Source organism: Colobus angolensis, unplaced genomic scaffold, assembly GCF_000951035.1.
Source record: "Colobus angolensis palliatus isolate OR3802 unplaced genomic scaffold, Cang.pa_1.0 Scaffold164, whole genome shotgun sequence".
Lineage (NCBI taxonomy): Eukaryota > Metazoa > Chordata > Mammalia > Primates > Cercopithecidae > Colobus > Colobus angolensis.
Window position 1 is genome coordinate 4,677,309 of NW_012114755.1, and position 27,678 is coordinate 4,704,986.

Genomic DNA, 27,678 nt, shown 5'->3' on the forward strand with positions numbered 1-27,678 from the left:
GGAGAGAGAGAGAGAGAGAGAGAGAGAGAGAGAGAGAGAGCTGGCTTTATGCGTTAAGAGAAATAAGAAAGACTTGATTTCTTTGGGGAAAGGACATGATTTGCATATATATTTTTTTTTACGTGACTTCTGTAGGTATTTATGTTCCTAGGTTCTATAGGCATTTGGTTTCCCCCCCTTGCTTTAGGGAGGATGCTATAATTATAGAAAAACATGGAACACTGGATAAAGCACTAATTTCAGAATGAGAAGACTTTGATTCTATTCCCAGTGCAATGATTATCTGTGTTCCTTTGGGTAAGTTGGAAATTTTCTCTGGGTCTTTACTTTCTCATCTGAAAAAGGGAAGAATATATCTCATCCACCTCAATGTTTTTATTGTTTTTAATTTTAAAAGTATTTTTAGAGCAGTTCTAGGCTCATAGCAAAACCAAAAGCACAGAGATTGCCTATATACCTCCTGCTATTATCCATGATCAATATCCCTCACCTGAGCGGAACATTCGTTACAACTGATGAACCTTCACTGAGATATTATAATTACACAAAATCCATAATATACATTTAGGGTTCACTCTTGGTGTTGTGTATTTTATGGGTTTGGACAAATATGTAATAACCTGAATCCACCATTATAGTATCATATAGAGTATTTTCACTGCCCTAAAACCTCACTAGATTTTTATAAGTTCAAATCAGAGATACGTAGGCCCAATTAAAAAAAAAATCAGTTTGACACAAAGAGAAAGTAGTGATTATTCTAATATACCAACCAGTTAGCCAATACCACTGTGTTTTTATAGCTCATGATCTCTGCAAAGTCAGTAGGTTCAAGTCTGATTAAATTGCTCTGCAAGTTATCTTACTAGTCCATGAAGAACTTGCCAAGAGCTATGCTTTTGTGTGGATATCTGCTTGCTCAACCTAGTTGCTCTTAGTTTTCAGGGGAGATGTCAACACAGTTGACACAGCAATCAGGAAACAGTGTGGGGGCTCGGGTCATCTAAATAGTATTTTCCCGGACCTCTATCTTGGGAAAGGCATCTGGAACATGTACAAGCTCCTCTGGCGAAAAGAGGGGGTGGCCCAAGAGAAGCTGCTCCAGAAGCATGCTTTTATGATATGGACAAAAGACCTGACTGTGTCAAGAAATTTAGAACCGATGGTTGGCTAAATGGTTTCTGGTCCAACTCCCTGAATGTATATGTGGGAAAAACCAAGGTCTTAAGAAGAAAAGTGACTTGCCCAGTGCCACAGTTAGCTAAATGAAAAAGCAAGAATAGAACTTGACTCTTAACTGTCGATCCAGTGTTCTTTGTCCAGTAGTTAGCGTGGAACAACTATCCTCTTTGGAGTCATAAGAACGTTGGTTGAAACTTTAGGTACTCTACATGTAGTATATGATGTCAGTCCATGGATGGTTAGGAGTAATGAGATGAGAGGCATAGAGTGCTTGACCAAAAACATGTTCTCGAGGCCTGTTGATCTTCTTTCCTTTTTAAATGTACACAGGGAGTGGGGCATGCCTTTTCCTCTCCTGAGTATGTCCCTCCCTGGGTTCTTTTTCTAGGAAATCTTGATGGAAGAAGTCTGAGTAGATCATGCCATTTTATTAAGAGAATTCTTTGCATCTGCTTCTATCGGCTACCCAGGCCCTGCACTCTAATTTAATGATGATGATGCCAAATTTGAGTCTGTGTTCGTTGTGAACTCTTATACAGATGGAGCCTGGTGATATGTGAAGAATCATTATGCCACATCAAGTTTCATTTTACAGTCCATAAGTATACCTTTTAAAACAAAAACAAACTATTGCACCATCCTGGGGAGGGATGTAAATTATGTATTTTTATTACCTCCAAAGACCACCAGAAAATGAGCTCTAATATTTCAAAAGTGACAAGCAATTTATATGAATGAATCACAATTTAAGCCCCATTATACTCAAGATGATATATGCTGCAATGGGGCTTATAGATGTTTCTCTAACAATACTTAATAATAAAAACCTTAGTACTCTGTTACTCCTTTCTAATTCCATAGTCTCAAGCAATATGAGTAGAGGCCATGTCAATCTGTGAGTTCCAGCTGGGAGCAAAATGCTTCTGCCTGTTTTGGGGTCTTGGGTCACTGGAGCCTAAAGTGCAAAAGTATAAGGATTTGATTTAAAAGAGCCAAGGCAGCAGTGATGCACGGAGCAGAATTGCCATTTTAACGGAGAATGTAATGCCAGAACAAATGTCATGAATGGTCTTGCACACGGATATAGAATTTAGAGATCTATTTGTTTCCATACACATCGTGATGCATCTAGCATAATCAGAGTCATAAACATCAGCTACAGCTAACATAATCATAGCATCAAAATGTTATTGAGTGCTAAAACTGGCACAGTGAGAACAATGACAACTTTGGGGTCATATTGTTTGGATTCAGACTCAGGTTTCTATGCTTACTGATTTTGTACTTGGGCAAGTGAAGTGACCTGATAATCTCTGAGCCTCAGTTTCGTGGCATAGAGGTACCTACCACAAGTAGTCAAGATAAATGGAATGATGAGATGCTCCATATGAAGTACCTAGCATAGTGCTTGATATCGAAAAAACAGCAGATATTTGTTGGGTATTTACCAATTGCCAAGGACTGTTCCTAGTTTTCCTTTATAAGGTACGTACTATTAGACTGTTAGAATATTGGTATCAGCCTGTGCCTAACAATGTGCTTTTAAAATAATTCATCCTTCCAGTAGATGTCAGGTTAACTGTGGTTCTTCCTAGCAAAGCTTTCTGGAGGGATTCAGATGTTTAGTGTGAGCCTGGATTTGTGTATGTTCCACTTCCGCTCTGAGATTCGGCCTCAGGCTTAGCCTCTTCTTGTCTCCTGGCTTCTGGATGAATATGGCCGTTGCTTAAGATAGCTGCTTCAGGAGAGCACTTGCCACCTGGGCAAAGGTCAGACTGCATTTCAAGCCTGTGGTTAGCATACTCATAGCTTTGGTCCAACTCAGTTTCTTTCTTTAAATGTCAGTTTGTTCTTTCATTAGGGACTTAGAATTTTTGTTTTGTAGTTATTCAATACCCTTCAGAGCCTTTTTTCTGTGAACAAAAAGCAGCATTTGTCCTAGGCTCATTTATAAAATCTCAATTGTTCACTATTTCTGAAGATTGTTTTCTCAGGATAGCCCAGCTCTCTAAAGACGTTAATTCTTTTTTGACTCTGTTTATAATCAGATTTGCTTTTGAAACACCCTTAAATCCTACTGAAAGTGTTTTCTGGGTTGTGTGTTTCCCTGAGGATGCAGAGGCAATCTTTTGGCAAACGTGTTGCCATTCCATCCCCTGTTCCCATCCCCAAACCATGAGTGTTGCCAATTCCTTTCTTTCTTTTATCTTCTTGTCTCAAGAGACTCAACTGGATTACTCCACTTCACTTTCTCTCTCCTCTCCCCACCATTTTTACCACAAGATAGCTTTTATATCTGGTGGTTACATGACAAAGAATAAGCAACGAAGGCAAGATTGTGACAGTTTAATTTTCTGGTACATTCATCAACTTTTCATCTTTATTACAGTGCTTTTTCTGGACTAGTACCAGGAAATTATTAGATATACAAGAGCTGAAATTACTAATGGTATAAACTGAAAACAAAACCTACTCAAAAACACATCAGCAGAGCAGCAGAGATGTGTGGGCATGGGGTCTCAGTGACATGTAGAGAGCAAGGGTTGGATTAAATCCATGTGAAAAATTCTCACTGGGGTTTTCTAACCATCCCTTGTCTGATTTTTGAAAATATTTTTATTCAGGGCCTTGGAGTCTTATGAAACAAGGAGATAGCTTAGCTAGTTTGATTCAAAATAAGCTGTTATAGCCAAGTAACTCCTTTAAATCTAGATGAGGCGGAGGCCTCTCAGCAGCTTGGTGATATCTTAAGGAAAATGAGCCAGGTGGTTTCTCTGGGAGATGTTGACAAGGGTCCATGACAGGGAAGCATTCATTGCAGTCAGCAGGCTAGTTGGCAACTGTAGCCCATGGGCTGAAGATTGAATTGCCTCTAAGGCAAGTCCTGACTAGTTTCTCATCTTAAAGGATGGCTGAGCATCCCAGCAGAGTGAGATGGAGTTCAGTGTGGCTGTGTCTCTGTGAGTAAAATACCAACATGATTTAGCCTTCAGCGTGCCCTGCTCCAATCAATTCTCTTCACTACAGCCAGAGTGATATTTTAAAAACAGAGAAATTGAATTGTGTTACTACCCTGATGAAAGTCTGAGCTCCTTCACATGGCCCGCAAGGCCTGGCAGAATCTAAAACTGGTAATATTTTATGATCAGCACACTAATGTCCACCCAGGATCTGGCCCAAGCTTATTTTTCCAGTTTCATTTCAAATAGGCAAAGCTCCTTTTTGTAACTAAGTCTTCTCAAACATTCTTTTCTGTCTGGTAGGTTATTCCTCTTCCCTGGGCCTGTTTCACTTCTGTTTCATGTCTCAGATGAACCATCACTACCACAGAGAATCCTTCTCTGACTCTCTCAGAGTAGGTCAGATTCCCCTTGTTGAAAGATCTCACATCCTTGGTAGAATTTATTACACATTTCACTCAATGCCTTGCCCATCTGTGAGGTCCATGTGGCATTTTGTTCATCACTCTGCCTCTGGGCTTAGTAGAAGGCTAACTAATGTTCTTTGAATATACATGACTAAATGATTCTTTCCATTTCTAACTCGACAGACAAAAACTTTAGCCTCTTTAGTTTCCCTGCCTTCATTCTCTACCTGATGAATTCTTGTTCATCTTTCAAGATGAAGCTTAACGATATCCTTTTTTGAGATAACTTTTATATTCATTCTCTGCACCAATCAGGGAAGGCATGGTGGCTTAAGTCAACAAAGGCATATTTCTAGCTCATGCAACATGTATATGGTGCTTGCCTGGTGGCTTGCTCGTCACTTGGGGGCCCAGGTTGAAAGAGTCTCCGTGTCTTTGCTTCCATGGGTTACAAGGCAGAAACAAGAAAATGGGGTAAACTGGATGCTGGCTCTTAATCTTTCCATTTAGAAGTGATTTGCTTCCACTCAGATTTCATCATCAATCATGAGATTAATTTAAACCATGCTTAAATTTGAAAAGGATGGGGAAATACAATTGTGCTATGTGCCCAGAGAGAGGAAAACTGATGATATTTTATGAACATCACACTAATGTCAAGCAACCCTCTCTAATACCTGGGTTTTCTTCTTGTTTCCAACCTCTCATTTGTTATGCCTATTTTCACCTGGCCTTTCATAGTCCTACCAAAGACCTTATAAGCAACGATAACTAAATCACTGCCAAAATCTTAATGTCACCACACTACTCTATGACTCCTTCTTTTAGTTTTCCAGCTCTTGGACTCCAGTGGTCTGACTGTAATAATTCCTTGCCCTCATCAGGATTCTTGGTACAAGTTGAGTTCCCCAGGAAGCAACCTCTGAGATAGTGATTGGCCTGCAGGAAGTTGATTGCCTGAGTTATTTCACTAATTTCTGGTGTTTTGTTCTTATTTCTTAGTTATGAAAGTCTTCTAAATGTGAGTTTCCTTCTCAGATGTCAGTGACCTCACAATAACTTTTATTTATAGGCTGTCAGATCTTTAACTCTGAAAACAATTTGATGTTATTTCAATGTATTTTATTCGGGAATAAATCAACTTACTTTTCTTTTAAAATAAATAGATTAATGAGTTTCCTAGTGACTCAGTGCAGCCATTTTTATCCTCAGCTTCTGAGGATAAAATATTATTATTAACATTAATAATATTAAAGCTCCAATGGTTATTGTAATAGAAATACTATGTTTGACTAATCACCATTTTCAAGAAGCTTTCATGAAGTAAATCATAGTAAATAACTTCTGAATTCAAATCCCAGGTCTAGCATGTTCTGACAGGATGACTTTGTGCCAGATATTTAATTTCTCTAAGCCTCAGTTTTCTAGACTATAAAATGGGAGTAGTGTTTGTATTTTGCTCATGGGATTGCATATGGATTGAATTAGATTAATGTCTTTACAGATCTAAAACATTGGGTTTAGACTTGACCATTGGGATCAAATGATGAGGATACTGGGACCCAGAGTGGTTGAATGCAAGTCATAAGCTATTAATCAACAGAACCAGAACTAGAGCTCACATTTTCTATCTTGGATTCCCATGATGTACTCGTGTCCTTCTTTCTCTAACCATCACATACAAGCAGTCTGAGTAAAAGGAACATAAATCTATGTTTGAAAACAATTTCCAGAAAAGGCTAAACTCTGTGTTTAAGATTGTAGGTTATTTTAATCACCATCATGAACTTTTATGAGAAAGCAGGTGATGCTCTGAACTCCATCCCAAAAAGAACAAGATCTTTTGTTGAATCAGCTCATTATTCTATCACATGGGGAGGAGCCCCAGGTCAAAGGATGAGAGACATTAATTTGCATCAGGCAACAGCAGTTGTCTGTATTCATAGTACAACATGGGAGAAACTGGCTACACCATCATTTTGTAGCATATGGATTGAAGCATGTCTTAGTAAGACATACAGGCAGAGAGGGACTGGATTCCCTTGATCCCTCTGATAAAAGCTACACCATGTACTGTGGACACCTAATAAATATTCATTGATATCAACTTTGTGGACACAGAACTCCTTGAATTTGGACATTTCAAAAGAGTATTCTCCCTGATAAGAAACTAATAGTTATAAATTCAGTCTTCATACTTCTTGGACTCTTACCTGTTTTGTCTCACCATGCATCGTTCTAGAAACACGTTCAGCTCAGGATGGGATCTAATGCACCAAGCTGAATTTTAACCTAAGCTTTTGTGTTTAATGCATGTTACTTTTTCTCTTGGCTTCAGTGGACATTTACCTTTTGTAATTTATCTGCAAAATGATTACACTCTTGTTCCATTATTTTACTAACCATGATCTTAATTTTTTTTTCCTTCAGATATTGATGAGTGTGCAGCTAAGATGCATTACTGTCATGCCAATACTGTGTGTGTCAACCTTCCTGGGTTATATCGCTGTGACTGTGTCCCAGGATACATTCGTGTGGATGACTTCTCTTGTACAGGTGAGCTTTAAGAAGCAGTGTTGTTTTTCTAATTCATCCATTCTCTGTACCATGTCTGTGTTGTTACATTTAATTCTGAGTGCACAAAGTACTATTTTTACCTAAGTTCTTTTCTTTATTATTTCACCCCCACCATTTGAGAAAAAAACAATAATAAAAAAAATTGTCAGCATAATTGATTTCCGCTCCCAATATTTCTGCCTCTGTGTGTGTGCTTGCATACACGGGTATGCGATTTGAAACTGAAGTCCCAGTTGCCTATAGTAACACTGAGGGAGTTAGATATACTAGTTCTAAAAATAGCAGGTCTCAATTATTTTCATTTCATCATGATCAGATGTTTTTGTAGATAAGAAAATGGACTTTGTTCCCATTGGGAAAGACAAGGATTAAATTTAAAGAGGTGACAGGGAGCACTTGGTGGTCAAAGTTTAGGTTTATGGGAGCCAGTCAAAACTATATTTAATTAATATATGCTTATTGTCTGTGTCCCGCTTCTTCCTATATCCCTTAGCACTAAAGTGGTCACTGACTATGTTGGAGTAGTGCTGGTTTTATGGGACATTTCGTTTGGCTTCCCAATATATTTTCAATCATGTGCATACAGACATGAGCAGTAAATTGGATAAGGGTGGTAGAAGATTCTAAGTCTTTCTTCTCTTGGACTAAATGTGTTTAAATACCCAATCTACAAATTATAAGCAAAGGGTCCCTTGAACCCAACATTTCAATCATGTTGTAACTTTTGGGCATCTTTCTCTTTGTTCCAATCACATTGGCATATAAAAACTGGATTGTTTACCCAGAATATAATACTGCTATTTTTAAATGTACTTTTTTTTCCTGAATGACCTTTTCAGAAGTGCAAAAAGTTGCAGAAGTTAAGGGCACATGTCAATGTGTCCAAATTTCTTTGCCAGTGATGTATATTTGTAAGTTACCATTCTTTGGGTGAAGGACTGGAGAGTTCAGATTGATGCAGGTTTCTGAGGACCACATAAGGTGAAATCTCATTTATCTGTCTTTTATATATTATAATTAATATTCCTAGGAAAGGAAGAGAGAGACTGCATAAACATAGTGTGCTAGGATTGGACCAATAAACAAACACTTTCTAAAAAGCTGTAAAGTTACAGGGCCTATCACTCTGTTCTTAATAGTAAATGCAGCTCTTAACTTCTTTTAACCCTATTAGAAGAAGCCAGTGAATATCCTCCTAGCCCAAGAGCACCACATTATACAACTCAATAAACATTAATTAAGGCCCTGCTGTGTGGAAGACCTTGTTGAAACTCTATCAGAATGCTTGTCTGTGCTCAGATTTCCTCACTGAGGAAGGAAGGCAAGAGCTGGCACTTGTCGAATGCCTTAATGGGACAGGTGCTCTGTCTGGTGGTTTATATATGGAACAAGATGGAAAATGTATTATCTTAAGAACTGGCTCCAGAATTACTTTTAAAAAGGGAACTACATTGTTTGGAATAAAAGGTAACGGTGTGGGTATCAGTGGGCACCCAAGTGCCCTTCTCCCTCCTACACAGAAAAGAGTAAATAATACCTCTGCAGGAAAAGTCTACATCAAACACACACACACACGCACACACACTTTTTTTTTGTTTTGTTGTGTGTGTGCCTAAGAGGGAACACAAAAGACAGAACAAAAGAGAGAAAGAAAGGAGGGGAGAGGAACCAGTCAGAGAGCAGAAGGCTGGGTGCTGTGGAGGACAGAGGGCTGGTGAAAACCACGCAATAGTAGGATAGCTGAAGGATTTTTAAGAGAAGAAATATTTTGTGTGAGGTTTTTTTATTGCTTTGCCATACAGTATGCTATGTGAGTTTTCCTCATTACCCTCAAATCTTCAATAAAGTCTTCCCACCCTGAATGCCTCATGAGAACTGCCCTCCCTCTCCTGTTAGAATGTGAGTTAACATGGTGGACAACAGAAAGGATACCAGTGCGATTAGGATGTGGGGACCACAGAGGTAACCATTATTGAGTAACCATTGTTACAGTTCTTTCTGCTGCCCTCACCAACATACACTTACTAATACACACACACATCATTATCATCACTGCCTCCTCTCAGGAATTTCAGAAATCTTGATGGGGACTGTGGACTTTCATAGCTCATAAAATAGGTGAGTTTTTTTTTTTTTCTTTGAAAAGCCTTCTTTTGATCCCAGATTTCTTTCAACCTGCTGCCCTATTTTTCTGCTTTTCCTCACAACAAAACTTCTTAATTTGCCTGTGGTTATTGTCCTCACCTTACATTTATTCAGCTCACATAGGCTCCTCACCTCTCTCCAGTCAGACTTCCGTACTCACCATTGTGCAGAGGCTACATTTATCAAGGTCATATATGAACTCTGTTTGCTAAATCCAGTGTTCTTATCTCAGCAGCATTTAGCAGGGCTGACCACACCTTGCTCTTTAAAGCACACTTTTTTCTTGGCTTTTGTGCCATCCTATTTCCTGGTTTTCCCTCTTTGTCACTTGTCACTCGTGCCCAGTGTCCCCCAGCTATTCTTCTGCTGCTAACATCTGAAAGGTTAGAGTACCCACGGGTTCTGCCCTGGTCCCTTCCCCTGTTTACCTATAGGGTCTTTTTAGATGCCTTCATCAATCTTAGAACTTTAATATTATCTTTATGTCAACAATTCCTAAATTTATTGCTCCAGTTCCAGTCTCTTTTCTGAACTTCTGAATTATATATTCAACTTGACATATTCACATAGATGCTTAGTAGGAATTTCATACTTAACATGGATAAGACAGAACTTGATTTCTTTCTACTTCTGCAAACCTCCTTTTCTCCCAATTTCTCCCATTCCAGCAGAAGCACCATCTACCCAATTTTTCTAACCAAAAATTTAGAAATAACTCCTTCCTCTCCCCAGGGGTTACACTTGATCACCCCTCCACTTTCAATCCATGCTTCTGTCTTGTTGATGCTACCTTTTACATCTTGTCCTAAGTCTGTCCACTTCTGTCTAAATCCCCTATTAACATCTTAGTGAACTTCAGCCGTGGCCATCACATTTGACTTTCTGCTCCAGTCTTGTTCCACCATAACCCATTCTTCACATAGCAGACAGAGCAATTTTTTTTAAAAAAAGAGAAGTCATACAACTGTACTTAAAACTTTGATCTAGTGTCTCATTACATGGAAATCAAATCCCTATTTCTTATTTCAACGTATAACCCTATGTGGTTTTCCTTCTTTCCCTTCTGTCTTGTACCCTTTCTTTCCCTGTCCATTATGACATGGCCACTCTGACATTTGTCTTTTTCTCCATGTAACAAGCTTTTTTCTGTTTGTTATGAACTCTTGCATGAACTCTTGCCCTTTTATGGAAGTCTTTTTTCTCTTCGTATTTGTGTGTTGAGCTCTCTTGTCATTTACCTCTTAGCCTAAGCCTCAGAGAGGCTTTCCATGGTCAATATAAATAGCCACTCTGTTTTTTTCTGTCATACCACCTGATTTTAATTCTCTGAGTAATGCATATTATTATCCGGAATTTTCTTATTTATAAATGATTATTTTATTTGTCTCTTTCCACTAGAATGTAAACTCCGAGAGCAGGGACCTTTTTCCTTTTGTTCTCTACTATACCTTGACTACTGAGAACATTACCTGGCAAAAAGCAGTGCTCAATAAATATTTGTTAAATGAAATAATGCATAAAGCTACTTGACTTTGGGCAATTTCTTCACTTTTGAAAACCTCATTTATAAAATATTGCTCACATCTGTCTTACCCACAGGTTATAGTGAACGTCAACTGATATATGTGAAAGTATTTATCATAGCACTTTTAGCAGTAAGGATAGGATGTTCTGTAGGATGTTCTGTAGGATGTGCAGAACATTCTGTAGGATGTTCTAAATATAAGTGACTTAAGATAAATTTTATTTTTTGCTTATGCTATTTGTCTATCCCTGATCAACAGAGATGTTCTGCATATCATATTCACTTTGGGATGCAAGCTGTTGGAATGGTCACTTTGGTGAACATTTCCAGTCACCAAGACAGGGAAAAGAGATCCTGGAGGCCCTCCATCAGCCATTAAATGTTCTGACCAAGAAGTGACACAAATCATGTCTACTTACAACTCGTTGATTAGAACTAGTCACTAGTTCCATCCAACCACAAAGGGATGAGAAAATACTGTCCTACCTCATGCCTGGAATGGTAGGGAACCAGAAATATTTGGCAAATGGTACCCATGCCTACTATAGTGAGTGATACTAACAGATTGCCAACAAATATAGTTTATTTTTGACATGAGTAGCTGTTGATTAGGATAACCTTTTTTCAACAGCAGTTCATAAGCTATGTAGGTATTCTCAAAAAGTATGGGCACATTGTAGTAAGTGCTATGATAGAAATGCAAGCAAAATACATTGAAAAATGGCTCTTGATTGCCAAGATGAAGTGTTTGAAATGTTTTCTTAAAGCCATGGAGAGCTGTGGGAATTGACTGAGGCATGCTAGCATGCAATGACTATATTATGTTAGGGATTTACAACGAGAAATATGGATGGGAGATAGGAGAGAGGAGAGCCTCTAGGCCAGATTCAAGGACCTTCATTAAACACTAGACACTTCATAGTAGGCTCGAGTCTTTGGAATGCTGACATTTATTTTGTGTCGTGAAAATAAACCTGTTAGACCAAATGGGCTCTGTACTCTCCAAGATATATTATGTCCCCACCCATAATCTCTGCCATTTTTTATTGGCAAAGAAGACTTCTTTCCCTAAGTGGTCATTTGCCTGTGGAATAGATGAGGTGTATGATAGATATCTGCCACTATAAAATGTCTGTTCAGATGTTTCATTGCCAGATGATAATTTACCTGGAGAAATTGACAGGCCTAAAGGCATTCCTTTATTTGACTCAGGATTCTGATATAGCATTTACATTATTGACATTCTTTATTTCCAAAGACCATTCTAGTCTCTTCTCAAATCAATCAGTACCTGCTGACACTGTTCGGTTGGTTTTATAACCATGTCAAGGTCATATTTTTTCCTTTCTTTTGCTGTTTTATGTCATTTAGCTATGCTATTCACTTTTTAGAAGTCAGTAGTCATACTGAAAAATTCTATTCAACCAAAAATAGGGAGCCTAAACTTAAAGAAGATATATCAGCTTTGGTGATTCATTGATTTATTGGATGATTAATTAATTAATTATTTAACTATGTATGAAATATTCAGTTAGTATCTGTCACAAGTGTTTTAAAAGATAGCCACCAAGATTATTAAAAAACAATGTCTGACCAAGGGAGTTCATGGTTCGTTAATTAGGCAGTGCCTTCAAATGAAAAAAAACTCAAATGTGCATTCACGATCAAAATATCGTTTGCCAAATCAATCCCTCTTTGAAATCTTAGTAGTTTAGTTCAGTATTAGATGTTTAACCCTGTGGTAGTTATTACTACTTGACAAGTTTTAAAGAAGGAAAACCAAAATAGTCTTTCCCAATTCTATGCTGACAGCCATGGTCCTTTCAGAAGACTACACCTGAGACAGTGGATGCTAAGCATGATGGAGGAGAAAGGCAATACATTACACAGAACAGGAAATTTTAGCTCTTGCTCAACTTTTTTCTTACTAAAAGTTGAAAAAAAAAAAAGGATTATATGTATGGGATAATAAAGCTCCAAGAGTTCAACATTGAGAATAATTATCTAGAGCTTAAAAGTGTGCTGTAATGTAATCATTACCCCTCTGGGAATTGGGGTTTTGCTGACATGACTATGTGTTATATATGGAGCTCTGTACTTTTTTATAGGAAAGTCTCCCTTGGCCTTTGGAAGGGTGAAATCTAAAACATTTGGCCTCTGGCACCTGGGGGAGTTTTTGGCCTTGGAATTTTTGTGTGAATTGAAATTGCTTTGTCTCTTGTAAGAGATCCCTGAGTTGCTCTTGCTCTTCTGTGAATTTTGAAACTGAAGGAGTTCCCTGAAATGGAGGTGTTACAGGGAGGAGGGGTTTTTCTCTCCCCCATATGCTTTTGGTTTTTGGAATAGTCAACCCGCTTGATTTATTGGCCTCTGACTTTCATTTATCCCCAGCTAAACTCCCCGTGTTTTTGGCTGTTTGATAAGACATTATCATTAGATACGCAGGCAGTTTTAAAGGAGGATATTTGTGATTTACAACAATAGCATGCAGCGATAAGACAGATACTTGACAGTAATGGGTAAGCATTCATTTTTATGCCAAAAGCTTCCCATGAAGGTAAGAAATAAAGGGAACAAGTGAGATAACAAATATCCCATGTGATCTCTATTACCTTGCTAAAAGGATTTTTATTTTCTTGATATTGGCATGGAAGAAACCTTAAAGGAAGTTTATGTTTGAAATAGTCAGAGAAAACTTAAAGACTTAGATATAATAGCCTATTAATGTAATGGTTTGAATTAAGTACACTATAATGAAAAGAGGTTAGACAACAGTTTAAATGCCTTAAAAGTAATAGTTAGTTGTTAGGAATGTCAGGCTAGGTCTCTGGAATATGCTTTACTCCTATGATGAACTATACAAATATTTTTGATGAAATTTTATTGTTATTTTGATCAATTATATTGATGAAATAGAGAATATTTTCGAATATGATATATCTGATATTTTCACATTTAGCGGAGCCACATGAAATGGAAGTAAAACAGAACATTCTCCAACCTGATTGAGCAAAATGGTAAATTTTCCACTGAGCATCATTATCTTTCAAGCCTATGCCATGTACTTGTGTCAGAATACTTGTCCTTGTTTACCATTGGTTGTCTGGCAGCATTAAGGGACAAGTTACAGGATGATTGCTTGGCTTTCAGTCTCAGAAGAGGTGATACATTTATAAGAATGAACAGGTCGCAGGCCTCTAGACTATTTTACTTCAGTAAAAATATGCTATATGAAATGCTTTATAGAATGAAAGCTACTTTTTGCTTGTTAAAGATAACTAGAAACTATTTATTGATATATTGAACAAGAAAAGTCAAAATAAAGCATGTATTGCTACTTTTGCATATTTCAAAACCAACCTAGAAGGCCTGATGATAGTTATTCATCTATTGTTTTGATTTGTATGGCTGGAATTTCTCTCTTTCTTTCTTCCTTTCATTTAAATAGATAATTGGCTCTGTTACCCTCCTTCCCTGTGCCCTCAGAGGAGAAATGCTACTGTACCAAAAGCAGGATTCCAAAATCCTAATTCTTTAGGGCAGAGATTCTCAATTCTCACCTCAGGGTAGAATCACTTGGAATCTGGGATGTATCCCTAGAGATTTTGATTTTGGCCTGGTCTGGGGTCGGGACCCAACTTTGGTGGGCTTGTTTAAAAGTAATTCTAATGTTCATTCAAGGTCAAGAGCCACTGCTTTAGCATAGAACAGAAGAACAGAGAGGGTTGGAGTATGGAGAGAATATCAGAGGGAAATGGGAAGGGAGATGAATTGCCCACTGTATTTTGTAAATGAGAAAAAAGATTCCATTGAACTGGTGGTGAGAAATGTGGAGTTCAGGAAGTCATGAAGCAGGGACTTGGATGGTTCCTAGAAGAAGGGTCCTGCTTCCAAAGCTGCACTTCTGAGATGTATAAGTCACTGGATAGACAATGACTGTGAGGTATCTCTATAGATGGGACCTCATGGGAAGATGCTGAATCTTTAACTATGACGTTGCTGCTGCAGTGCCTGAAGGAGCCCTAAAGACAAATGGAGCATATCCACGGTGACCTTTGTGTTCCATGGGCTGAGGACTAGGCTGCTGCTTCTGGGCCAATGCCTTGGTTATTGGAGGTCCTCTAGAGCCATGATAGAGCCTAATAGAAGTGGGGAACACTTAAAATGACTGAGACATTTAATTGACCCCACTATCTCAGAAGAATAGGAGCTCACAACCATTCAAGTTGAATTGAAGAAATTATAGAAACTGTCATCACTTATACAAACACTTTTGTGACTGGACTTCTCTACCTATCACATATACAAAAAATGAAGTCAATAAAAGAACAAAACAGAAAAAAATTAAGAGGTCCCTCTAAAGAGGGATTGTAGTTTAAAAATTCATGGAAAGTTTGTTTTTCTAGACCAATTTTAGTTTTCTATATGTAGTACTGGAAAAGCCAAAGACCACATATTTATTTCATTTAGTGATAGTAGTGTTAAAATAATGTTAGGGTTTATTAAATCCAGCACATATATCTTAGGGAGACTATCAAAGCTCATTTACCTTGAAATTTCATGATGAAAATAAGTCTGAAAGACATGTCCAGTGTTTGATTGTTTTGTTGGGTTTAAGTGGGAGTTCCTTTTTATTCCTGCATGTGTTATAAAGGAGTTGAACCATTCTGGCTGTTATAGAACAACCAGGATCAATGATGGAGCTTGCCCCTAGGGTGTTTGTGAACAAACCTATTAAGTACTGTGTTGCCCTTGACCCAAATTCATCATAAAAGCCTTGTTAATATTTCTGTACACTCTATTGTTAGATTTATGCATTCAGAATCACAATAAGACTTTCTCATAAAGAAGGCGTTTGATTAAGGATGCTTTAGTGCTTACAAAATTGTTGAGGCTGGTCTTGCAGCTCCACTCTATCCATATTCAGGTCATACAATGAATAGACATTTCTCTTTAACAACAAGAATTTTGTCTTGTATTCTTTATTTCTATCTTAAACACATGGTACATGCATATCTGTCTATCTGTCTATCTATCTATCTATCTATCTATCTATCTATCTATCTATCTATCTATCTATCTAATCTATCTGCTGTCATTATTTCCATAGATTTTAGAAGTATAATGAAGTGTCTTAAGATTTTGTTTTCTTTTGCTAAGATATTTGAGAATATATACTAACTATTCTTTGGCCAAAATGAAAGCTATAAATTCTCATGGTTAAAGTCTAGTGTATAAATTCTACTGGTTGCAAGCTTTGTGTATGTCACTTATTTACTCTGTGAATCAGAAAGCCATTTAAATTCTCTGCTTCTTCATCAATATTCACTGTACATCCTCACAGAGTTGTTAAAGGATTAAAGTGACATGGTGTATGTATATCAGTTTGAGTGAATTTAGCTGAAAGAATGTAAAAAAAAAAAAAAGAATAACATCAAATGACTCAAGTGGCTTAAATGACAAATTCTCATATAACACAATGACTGTGGGTACAGTTTTTTTTTTTTTTCAGAATTAGTTAATTCAGCTGCTCCATGAAATCCTCAGAAAAATAGATTCTTTCTAACTTTTTTACTTGGTTATTTTCAGCATGATAGTTTTGGAACTTGATCTAGCTCCCCTCAGGGTCTCAAAATGGTGAAATTACTCCAAGCATTAAATCCTGGCTTAACCATGTCCCAAAGTCAGAAGGAGAAAGAGATTTTCCTTTTCACAGCCCCTTTTTAAAAATAAGAATAACTTTATTAAAAACCTCATCCCAACAGATTTGTTTTCATGTCTCTTTAACAAAAATAGTTTGACCTACCTATTCATAAAATATACCTTAGAAAGATAAATAGAATCAAGATTTATTGCCTGAGGCTTGGGCAGATCCCAGCTTCTTTTGTAGTACTTGGAAAACTTACATCTAAACAAAATATGGGTTCCTTTGTCAAGGAAGATGTGTGTGCCTGCGTGTGTGTGTGTTTGTGTGTATGTGTGTGTGTTTCTGTGTGTGTGTAGATTCACAATTGTTAGAGTATATTAACAGCTTTGAAAACATGTTTCAAGCTTAGGATTAATCAAAAGAAATGCAAATTAAAATGAAAATTAGATAGCAGTTATACTAAATTTATGTATGTGACTATCTGTGTGTAGATATATAGATACACATATATAGATAGACATATATGTCAGTCACCCTTTTCTGGAGATGGTTCAGGAAATTGGCAACTATCATACATCACTGATGGGAATGTAAATTGATACAACCTTTCCTGAGGTTAATTTGACAGCGTGTGTCCAAAGGTCTAGAAATGTTTGTTTATAGTAACTTATCCTAAGAAAACAATCAGTCACAATTATTTATGTAAGCAAACTTTCGTTGTGGCCATTTATTCCATTTATTATTTGTAAGAAAAAAACTGGAAGCAGCCTAAATATGAACTAATGAAAATAAGATTAAATAAATGACAATCTATCCATATAGTGGAACATAATGCATATTAAAATAATGTTTAAAAGAATATGTGTCAATGGAAAAGTCTCATCATATAATATGATTTAAGCAAGTATGTGTTTTATTTTCCAATTCAAATAATAAATAAAACATATATGAATACATATGCACATACACATGCAAGCACAGACACATAGAAACACAGACAGGAAATATCCTCACACCCCTTCCCAAATAACAGGGAACAGAGGGTATCTCTGAGTGAATGATTAAACGTGATACTTTTTCCTTATACTCTATATATTTTCTGAATTTTCTGTAGAAAGAAATATAAGGCAGTGAACCTATATACATATTATTATGAAAAAAAAGTGTTATTAAAGTATTAGAAAGCAGAAAATGCTAGACAAAGGTGACATTGAGGTTTTTTTCCCCAAAGTCTCCTAAATGTTACCTCACTAAATTAAAAAAATATATATTTATGACCTGGTAGGGATAATGTCTTTCATCTTTTGTGTCGTAGATTATAGTTCTGAACCAAAACGATTAAAAGCAATGGCTTTGCTTCATGTTCCTGGAGAATCCGCATGGCCAATATGGCAGCTGAAGGCCACTTGCAATTGTAGTGCTGTCTTAATTCAGGCTGCTGTCATGAAATACCTGACACTGGGTGGCTTATAAACAATAGGAATTTCTTTCTCACAGTTCTGGAGGCTAAGAATTTCAAGATCAAGGTGCCTGCAGATTAGGTGTCTAGTGAGGGCAGATGATGTTTTTTTTTTGTTTGTTTTTGTTTTTTTGAGATGAATTTCACTTTTGATGCCCAGGCTGGAGTGCAATGGTGCGATCTCGGCTCATCACAACCTCCACCTTCTGGATTCAAATGATTCTCCTGCCTCAGCCTCCCGAGTAGCTGGGATTACAGGCGTGCACCACCACACCTGGCTAATTTTGTATTTTTAGTAGAGACAGAGTTTCTCCATGTTGGTCAGGTTGGTCTCGAACTCCCAAGGTGGGATTACAGGCATGAGCTACTGTGCCTGGCCAGATGATGATTTCTTACTGTGTGCTCACATGATGAAAGGAGTGAGAGATCTCCCTGGGGTCTCCTTTATAAGGGCACTAATAACCTAATCATGCCCAAGGCCCCACTTCCTAATACCATCACCTAATCCTAACCAGGTTAGGATTTTAACATGAGTTTTGGGGAAATAAAAACATTCAGACAGATTTCAGATGCTGTTTTCTTCCTGGCAGCTGATCTGATAGTGGGGTCCTACCACACTATCTCTCATAAGCTTTTTGTGAAGGGTTTTCAGAAACAAGGCAGTTGGTCCAGATTTTTCTGGATTAGGACCAAGACAAAGAGAGATACTGAGGGGAGCATGAAAAGATCCAGTATTTCCATAGGAAAGCAACCACTGAATGAGAGAATCAGGGAACATACATTCCAGTCTTCCCCCTACCACCAGCTCTCTGAATGTCATCATGTCAACATTTTTCTTGGACTTTGAAAGATTAAGGTTTAACTAGCTCAATGGTTTTCAGTCAGAATAACTTGAATTCTAAATGATGTTTCTTTTGAAGAGAGTTCAACTTCTTAAAAAAAAAGGATTATTTTACAAACTATTACCTTTCTAATTCTATGATTCTGTAAGATATGGTTTCTGACCTCTAGGAGATTATGGTCTCTTTGGGAGACATAAAATTTACATTTAAGTAGAATAATTTTATCAGGCATATAACTAAGTTCCAAATTGTGAGTTACAGGCATTAAGTGCCATGGGAAAGAGCACTGGTACTAGGAGAAAGGACATTTATTACTAACTACTAGGGAGGAAATGTTTTCTACCCTTCCACGGGTGTCTGAAAAGGTTTGAATTTGATGTTAGGTGGGAGTGCATTGAGAAGTAATTGGGTGCCTGGTGCTTGAGAAATAGATCCATCTCCATTTTTATTGATCTACAATGTGAACTGGAGGTTACCTGTGCAGAAATGGGAAGAACACAGGGCTCTGAATCAGCCAGGCCTGGGTTTCTGCCCCAAGTAGGCCATTTATTCATAGGATCAACTCAAATCATCTTCAGGGAAATGGACACATCTTCTTTCTAGAATCTTACAAGGAGTGAATGAGAGAATATTTGTAAAGTGCTTGGAAGAGAGCTCAGCACAGAGTAAATGCTCAATAACTGTTAGCCATTACTACCTTTACACATGAAGAATCTATGTTGAGGTGCTGGAGGTTAAGGAACTTGTCTACAGCTATAGGCTAGATTGTGGTGAAGCAGAGACAGGAAAACCAACATTGTAACTCCATAGGCTCGAAGATAGGATAGGATAGCAGGCCGTATAACTCCAGAAGTTCAAATATAAACTCCCTCAGAGCTCTTTTGTAAATGTCTTTAAAATGTGAATGCGGATGAGATCAGGTGCATTCAGACCAAAATCTCAGAAGTCACCACTGAAGAACTTATTCACGTAAGCAAGCACCAACTGTTATCCAAAAACCTATTGAAATAAAAAAAAAATAAATAAATAAAAATGCTAATGCAATGTGTTCAGCAAGCAATAGCCATTGTTAGAAAGAAATAGCTTGCGACTTGTGACCAAGTGAATCTGTACTTAACCCATAGCTCTGCCTCTTACAAGCTTTGGAATCTTGGGCAGATTCTTTAAGTGCTCCATGCCTCAGTTTATAACACCGAGAAAGATGATTGGGTTTTAAGGTTTGATCATGTGAAAGAAAGCCCAACCCGATGACTGAGTCCTAGGTGGTACTCAATATTGAAACCCTAAGACCTGTTCACCATATTCCCTTCTTCTCCCTCTCCTTAACAAGTAGCTCTTAAAGCACTTAAAAGGACACCAGGGCACCTTAAGATACATTTGGAAGGCCGCTTGGCTTGCTTGAGAAGTCCAGGCTATGTAGACAGTGTTCAGGTTCTCTGGGAAGATGAGCTTGGAGTCAGATGCTTTCGGCTCATGAGTTAAGAAGGAGATGATGTAGTGTAAAGTGGACTTCAAAACAGTTTATAACTAGCAAGGAATACATTCTTTTAATTCAAGAGAAACATCACCTTCCTAGAGTCATCAGTTTGTGAGTTGCTGTAGAACAGAGCTTTGGAATGTGCTCTGTTAGCTCCTTTTAAAAATTTAACTTTGTTCCCTGACAAGGGAAGCCCCTTAAGCTGCAAACACTTTTTGGCATTTATAAGCTCTGCTGGCTGGCATCTAGTTAGTCCTTAAGGGTGGTCATAGGACAAGTTGTTTTCAAAGAAGCCTGGTCTAGTTTGGACACCAGGATGGAGTCTTCGGCACTCAGGAAATTTCCTTAGAGGGAATTCGCAACACACAGAGAAACATGGAAAGAAAATAGCAAGTTTAATAAAATTATAAAAAGAGTTTTTCTAGTTATAAAAATAGTGTATTAATATATAGTAACATGAAGAAATTTAGAAGAATAAGAAGAAAATAGGCTGAGCGTGGTGGCTCACACTTGTAATCTCAGCACTTTGGGAGGCCTAAGTGGGAGAATCATTGAGGCTAGGAGTTCAAAACCAGCCTGGTCAACATAGCAGCAATCTGTCTCTACAAAAGAAAATTCTTTTTAAATTACCAGGTGTAATTAGCCAGGCATTATGACATGGGCCTGTAGTCCCAGCTACTCAGGAAGCTGAGGAACAGGATTGCTTGAACCCAGTAGTTCAAGAATTCAGTGAGCTATGATCTGAGAAGAGGCAGAGGAAGAAGAGGAAGAGGAGGAGGAGGGGAAGGAGGGGGAGGGGGAGGAAAATGACCACAGCCTCTATTAACATTTTGCATTTCGGAGCATTTATCTTATGTCTGTTTTCAATGCCTGCATTTGTAGTCTACATAGTGGAAATCACACTGTCACTAATGGTCAATATTCCATTTTTTCTTTTTATTTCATAAGCATTGCCCAAATTAATAAGGTTATTTGAAAAATATACTTGTTTATGGTTGAAAATATTCTCTCATATGGGCATATCATCATAGCTTTTACTGCATTAGAGAAGTATTAACATCCAGTTGCCTCTCTGTCTTCATTTATTTTTAACAGATGCATGCATTTTTTTTCTTTCTCTATTACGATGATGATCATTGTTTTTCCTCGGTTTGGACAAAGAGTGAGTCACAGAACAAAACTCAACCAACCCAACACAGGGATGTGCATGCTGAGGGACTCGTGGAGGGGAGCATCTTAGTTTGTCTGATGTTTTTTATTTAGGGACAGTTTAGGGAAAAATAGGAGGTTACAGAGCTCTGTAATCGTAATAAATATTATGATGTTTTAAGGACCCCACATAATTATTTTACAGAAAAGCACATAGTACCTAGACAGTGGTGCTCTAAAGTGAGTCTTTGCCTCATTTATGAGATGTGGCTTTCATATTTATATTTTCTGATTGAATTATTTGTCCTTTAAAATTTGAAGTGTATTCCCTAGATGAACTAGCATTTTTTTCCCCCTTTTGGCATTTGTTTTCCCATTCTGGTTGATAAGCAGACTATAGGGAAATTATTAAAGTATCAGGAGTTTCAAATAGCTGGGATGTTAGAGACATATGAGGCATCAGAAATATCTTTAAATTAAAGCCATTTGATTCTGAATTTTGATGAAGTGTTGAAGAAATGTGCCTGGAGAAATCTTACTTGTGAATTATCCAAAAACTTTAGTACTTTTTCTCATTAGGAGAGCTATGTCCCCCTCAAGCAGATCGTCCATTTAATTGGTTATAATAAAAATGTGGCATTGATCAGAAGAGGCAGACTTTATCCCTTACTATCAGTGTGAGAGGGAGATGAGGGAACAATTATTGTCCCAGCCAGGGGAGTGTGGTAGTAAATGACTGTTACATCATGGTCACCCAGGCTGAGTGGTATACAGTACAGGGGAGGGAATCAAGCCAAGATTTACCCTGTAATGCTTTTCTTGGCCTCAAGCAAACTGTTTATTTTTAGGACAGGTTGGAAGAGCTCACAGCTTTGGAGCCAAGCCCAGGAGGGATACCAGAGAGTAGTGCCCTCTATTTAGTTTTAGAATTTAGAAAACTGACAGGTTACAAAGTAGCACTCACATGTTGTCATGCTTACTTGTCAAACCAGCTGGAGTTCTGAATGTATTCAACCTCTACTTGGACAAGATTTATTTTATTTCAACTTTTCTTCTAGCTCTCTTTTCCTCTTGACTCTACTCTTTGGTGCATTATTACAGATTTTCTCCTTGAATCTTGTTTTCTTTACCTTTTACGTTTGTTTCATTAGTGTGTGTGTGTGTGTGTGTGTGTCGTTATTTATGGGTGAATCTAATAATGGTCTAAATGAGAGACTTAATGCCATAAAACAGAAAATAACAGGTATTGGTGAGGATGTGGAGGAATTGGAACCCTTGTGCACTGTTGGCGAGTATGTAAACATGGTGTAGCCACCATGGAAAATAGTTTGGTGGTTCATCAAAAAATTAAAAATAGAAAAAAATAGAAAATAGAATTATATGATCTGACAATTCCACTTATGGGTATATACCCAAAAGAATTGAAAGTAGGGTCTTGAAGAGATATTTGCACGCTCATATTCATGGAAGTATTATTCACAATAAAGTGTGAAAGTAACTCAAGTATCCATCAATGAATGAATGGATATGCAAAATGTGATACAGACATATAATGGAATATTATTCAGTTTTAAAAAGGTAGGAAATTCTGACACATGCTATAATGTGGATGAGACTAGAGAACATTATCCTAAGTAAAGTAAGCCAGTCACAAATAGACAAATACTGCATAATTCCACTTATATGAAGTACCTGGAGTAATCAAATTCATAGAGACAAAATGTAGAATGGTGGTTGCCACAGACTGGAGCAATGAGGGCATGGAAAATTATTGTTAATGGGTATAGAGTTTTAGTTTTATAAGATGAAAAGAGTTTTGGAGATGGATGGTGGTGGTGGTTGTACAATATAAATGTGCTTAATACCACTGAATTGTGTACTGGAAAATGGTTAAGATGGTAACCATCATGTTATGTTTATATTATGTATATTTTACTTCAACTAAAACGTTGGAAAAAAAAATGCTACCAGGGGAAAGATCTCTTCCCATTAGTAAGTTATGTAAATGCAGTAGGTCTAATTTCTTTTTTCTTTTTATTTTTTTGAGACAGAGTTTTGCTGTGTCGCCCAGGCTGGAGTGCAGTGGCGTGATCTTGGCTCACTGCAAGCTCTGCCTCCCGGGTTCATGCCATTCTCCTGCCTCAGCCTCCCAAGTAGCTGGGACTACAGGTGCCCACCACTACACCCTGCTAATTTTGTTGTATTTTTAGTAGAGACAGGGTTTCACCGTGTTAGCCAGGATGGCCTCATCTTGATCTCCTGACCTTGTGATCCACCCACCGTGGGCTCCCAAAGTGCTGGGATTACAGGCGTGAGCTGCCGCACCCAGCCCTAATTTCTTTACTACCATAGGTATATGAAAGGATCCACAGAGGAGAGTTTTTCAGATAATGTCAAGCATCCACCTTTTTAATTTATTTTAATATTATTTTTAAGTTTATGGAATAAAATTTCAAATAGTCATCTGCTCAGTGACTTAGGATTAGATAAGCAGGCTTGTTAAATCAGTAAACTCTAATCAGCTTTTCTCTATTCTGTGAGTATCTCTAGTACTCTCTTGTGGAATAAAGTACATGGGTTTTACAGCCTCAGAGACTCCTTTCACAGATTCTGGGTCATGGCTGTCTTCCTAAGAGATGAGGATGATAGACGTCTGGCTGTGGGATCAATAAGGTTCTACTACTTTTTTTTCTATAAATGGACAGCAAGGACTTAATGGTGATTACCTGGACAATATTCCTTCTAGAAGAGGAACAGAGTTTTGGGAGAGGCAGTTCACACAGAGCACTTGGGAAATTCAGTGCCTATGTCCCATTTCCGATAACAAGGCCTCCACATCTAAATCTACAGGGTGAACATGGCAACTCTAGAGTCAGGGACAGAAATATCTCTGAGCACCAGGGAGTTGAAAGAGCCTTGCTTTTTTTTCTTTATTGTTATATCTATGGTATTACATTTTCCCTGCTGTTGATAAATAATTCAGAAAAGAAAAGAATGTTAGAGCCATGACCCTTTGGAGGACAAATGCATTTGCAATTGGTCCCCAAACACCCACAGGCTCTTGTGTGAAGGTCAGTATTTTGTATTTGTTAGTTGGCAAGATGATCTTTGGGACTTTGCAATCCATTGGCTTTGTTTCTGTAGCTAGAAGGAGAGTGAGGACTGCATGGATGAAATGCACATACCTAATGGTGTCCTCTTGTCATGGTCCCTAATTGGGCTGCTGAGCAACAGGTAATAGTTAGACTGGTGGGCATTAGTGGGCTGTGCAGCTTTGTTCAGAAGGCGAGATTGTCTGAGGATATTTTATGACATCATATAATTGTTTGCAACCTAAATGGATGTAGACTAGACTACCACACTGAGTATCCGGGGACATGCTTGCTGATATGGTGGGGAGATGTCAGGATGCCTAATGCTGGAACTTCTGCCTCTTGCAACTAGGATGTGCATGCTCACCTAACAGTGCCACCTACCCATTTGTTCTCTTCTGAAAATCATCTCTAATATGAGGATAATAATAATAATGATTTAATGTATATTATCTATAACAATAAGTAAGAAGGTGGAATCTGGATATAATTGTTTGGATTATTTATGTTTAGAAACAATATTATTATCCACCTATTAGCAAATCATTTGTGTCAACATTCGCCATGAATGCTGAATATTTGGCAAGGAAATGGGGTAGAGAGGAAAGCATTTGGTATTGGGTATTAGAAAGACTTATTTTAATCCAGACTAACATACTACATAGCCTTAGGCAAGTCATTTTAACTCTTTGGTCCTCAGTCGTCATCTGCAGTGGGAGATTTTTGGATTATAAATGGACTTTTAGAAGTCCCATTAAGTGCTGATGACTTTGAAGTCAAGATTCATGGCCTTTCATCTCTTCATCCACAGTGCTTGCTATAATGAATATGTACTTATACCTTTTTTGTGGGGGAGGGGGAGGAAAGCTTAAATATACATCTATAATCATTTTGAGCTTGCAGTTTTGTTTGATTTGTAAAACTTTATTGTAAGGGTCCCTTTTAGTTTTACACTTAAAACTTTTGAACAGATGTTTAAAAGAATGTGCGAACATCATTCTGACCTACTGTTTCTTTGGTGGTGTTTGTTTTGCTGAATATTCATATAACTTTTGCATGCTGACTCAGGCCATAATGATGTTTTATTAACCACTATTGACTTGTGACTTGGAATTGTCACACAAGTGATCACAGAACTTTCCTTTGTACATCAGATTTCCAAGGGAAAACTGGAGACACAGGTACAGGATGGACAGCTGGTCTCCCCTTTGAAGTCCTTGTCAGGCTGAGTTTCATACATGCTTTTGAACACTTGTTGGCAATTATCACCCCTCTGGCATTGACTATGCTGTTTGTTTAAACTGGTGCCAACAGAGCCAAAGCGGTAGCATAGAGGCTCATGGTGCAATGATAACAGGTTCCAGTTGTGTCTTTCCTGAAGGATTAGCCCGTATTTTGTGTGTGTATGTGTGTGTGTGTGTGTGTTTGTGTATGCACGTGTGCACACACACTGGGCAATGGGGAGGGTAATGTGGGATTGTCACGGGATCCCTGGGGTGTTGCTTCACCAGCTGGAAACCTCTGTGGCTGATGGAACCTTCCATCTAAGTATTGCTCAAGCCTATTGAGCTCGTTCCATCTACTTGGCCCAGCAGGCTGCGCTTGGCTTATACTACTGGCTTGGATCCCACACCTGTCAAGGGTGAGCTAGGTGAAGAGCGGTGAGAGATGTATGAGCAAGTGAGCACACAGTCCAAGCACTGCACACAGCTAGGCTTGCTGACTGCTGCGGTGGGGCAAGCAGCTGCCGGCACAGGTGCTAGCTCCGTATGAGGCTATGGCTGGACCAGATGTACCACAAGTGGCTTCCCCTGCAGGCTTCTGAACAAGGGGAATATGTTGGTGCCCAAAAGCTTGTAGATGCCAGGAACCACAGAGCCCCAGAGAAGGTGCTACAGCCCTGGCTCAGGGAGACCTTGGATCTGGGCTTCCTGAAGGGTCACAGCTCTTCTCTCCTTCTTGACATGGTGAGCATTGGGGTGGGGGAGGGGAGTGTTCGGGGGTGATCAGTGCATGTTTAAACCCTGTTTGTGTTGCTGCTCTTTCAGTACTGCCATTCGGTGGGTCCCAAATTGTTGTCCTGCATCCAGGATGAATGAAGTATGCAGACAGTTGGGGGGTGAGCAAGGTGAAGAGGAGCTTTGTTGAGTGACAGAACGACTCTCAGGGGACCCGAAATAGGTAGATCCTTTCTGCAGGCAAGTCATTCCATCAAGTATCTGGCCCTCCGCGGAGAGGACACCCATAGTGTGGATCTTAGATGGAAGTGAGGATAGATGGAAGATGACCTTTCCACAGTCAGGTCATCCCAACAAGTGTCCAGCTCAAGAGGAGGCCTGTGGTGGGTAGCTCCTTTCCTCAGGCAGGTCATCTTGATCAAGAGACCCAAAGTGGGTAGCTCCTTCCCACAGCTAGTAGTCCTGACCTGTCTTTGAGTCTGACTGAGTTTGAACATTTATGGACTCCAGAAGGGAGGAAGTACATGCTGATAGGTCTATGGATGGGCCCAGAAAAAGCACCAAAAGTTTTCATTCCACTTGGCAGAACTGACAGCCCAGCCCCCAGGCTTCAGACTGTCCTGGTTTGAAGGTGAGGCTTCACCAGGGACCCACCTCTTTCCACCCAGGAGCCTGTCTGCCTCTTGCTGTCATCAACCTGCTGTCCATGGCACTCAGGCTGTTCCCACTGAGGGGTGCCTACAGGCCCCCACTGAGCCATCCTCAGCATTCCCCTGGCCTCCCTCCCATGCTCATCAGTGCCCAAAGTCTAGAAGAGGCCCCAAGGCAGCATGGGACTGGTGTGTGAGTGATGCTCTGAGTCCTCGCTCCCCTGGTCAGGATGCAGAAGCACCCAGATTCAGCCTCAACTTTGCTCCAAAATCAGAGCAGGACCCGGGAGCAGGGGTGGGGTGGGGGGAGTTGTTGGGGGATGGGACTGGTGGGGGGTGTGTGGGATGGGCAGTGAGAGCAAGCACTTCCAAGCCTTCAGGGGTACGGGGGCTTCCTAGGCCCTGAGAGCAAATGGAGGCCTGAGTTCACAGTCATGGCTGGGTGGCTGCAGCTGCACCTGGAGGGTGGGGCTCTTACCCCACCAACTCAGAAGTGGGCAGGGCTTCTGCCTGTTCCCAGTTCCTGCAGGCTCCATGAGGTGCACAGCCCCAGCCACACCTCCTCCACTGCAGCTGACATCTTTGCAGTGATCACTTTCAGACAGGCA

The 27,678-nt window shown here is 38.9% G+C and overlaps 1 protein-coding gene across 4 annotated transcripts in view; it reads left to right on the forward strand.

Moving 5' to 3' along the window:
* The window catches only part of NELL1 (NEL-like 1 (chicken)), a 995,550-nt gene that overhangs the window by 486,686 nt on the left and 481,186 nt on the right, over positions 1–27,678 (forward strand). For all 4 annotated transcript variants that reach the window (XM_011937505.1, XM_011937506.1, XM_011937507.1 and 1 more), the window contains one exon: positions 6,980–7,105. In XM_011937505.1, the coding sequence (XP_011792895.1) occupies positions 6,980–7,105 (126 nt within the window). The remainder of the gene's footprint in view (positions 1–6,979; positions 7,106–27,678) is intronic.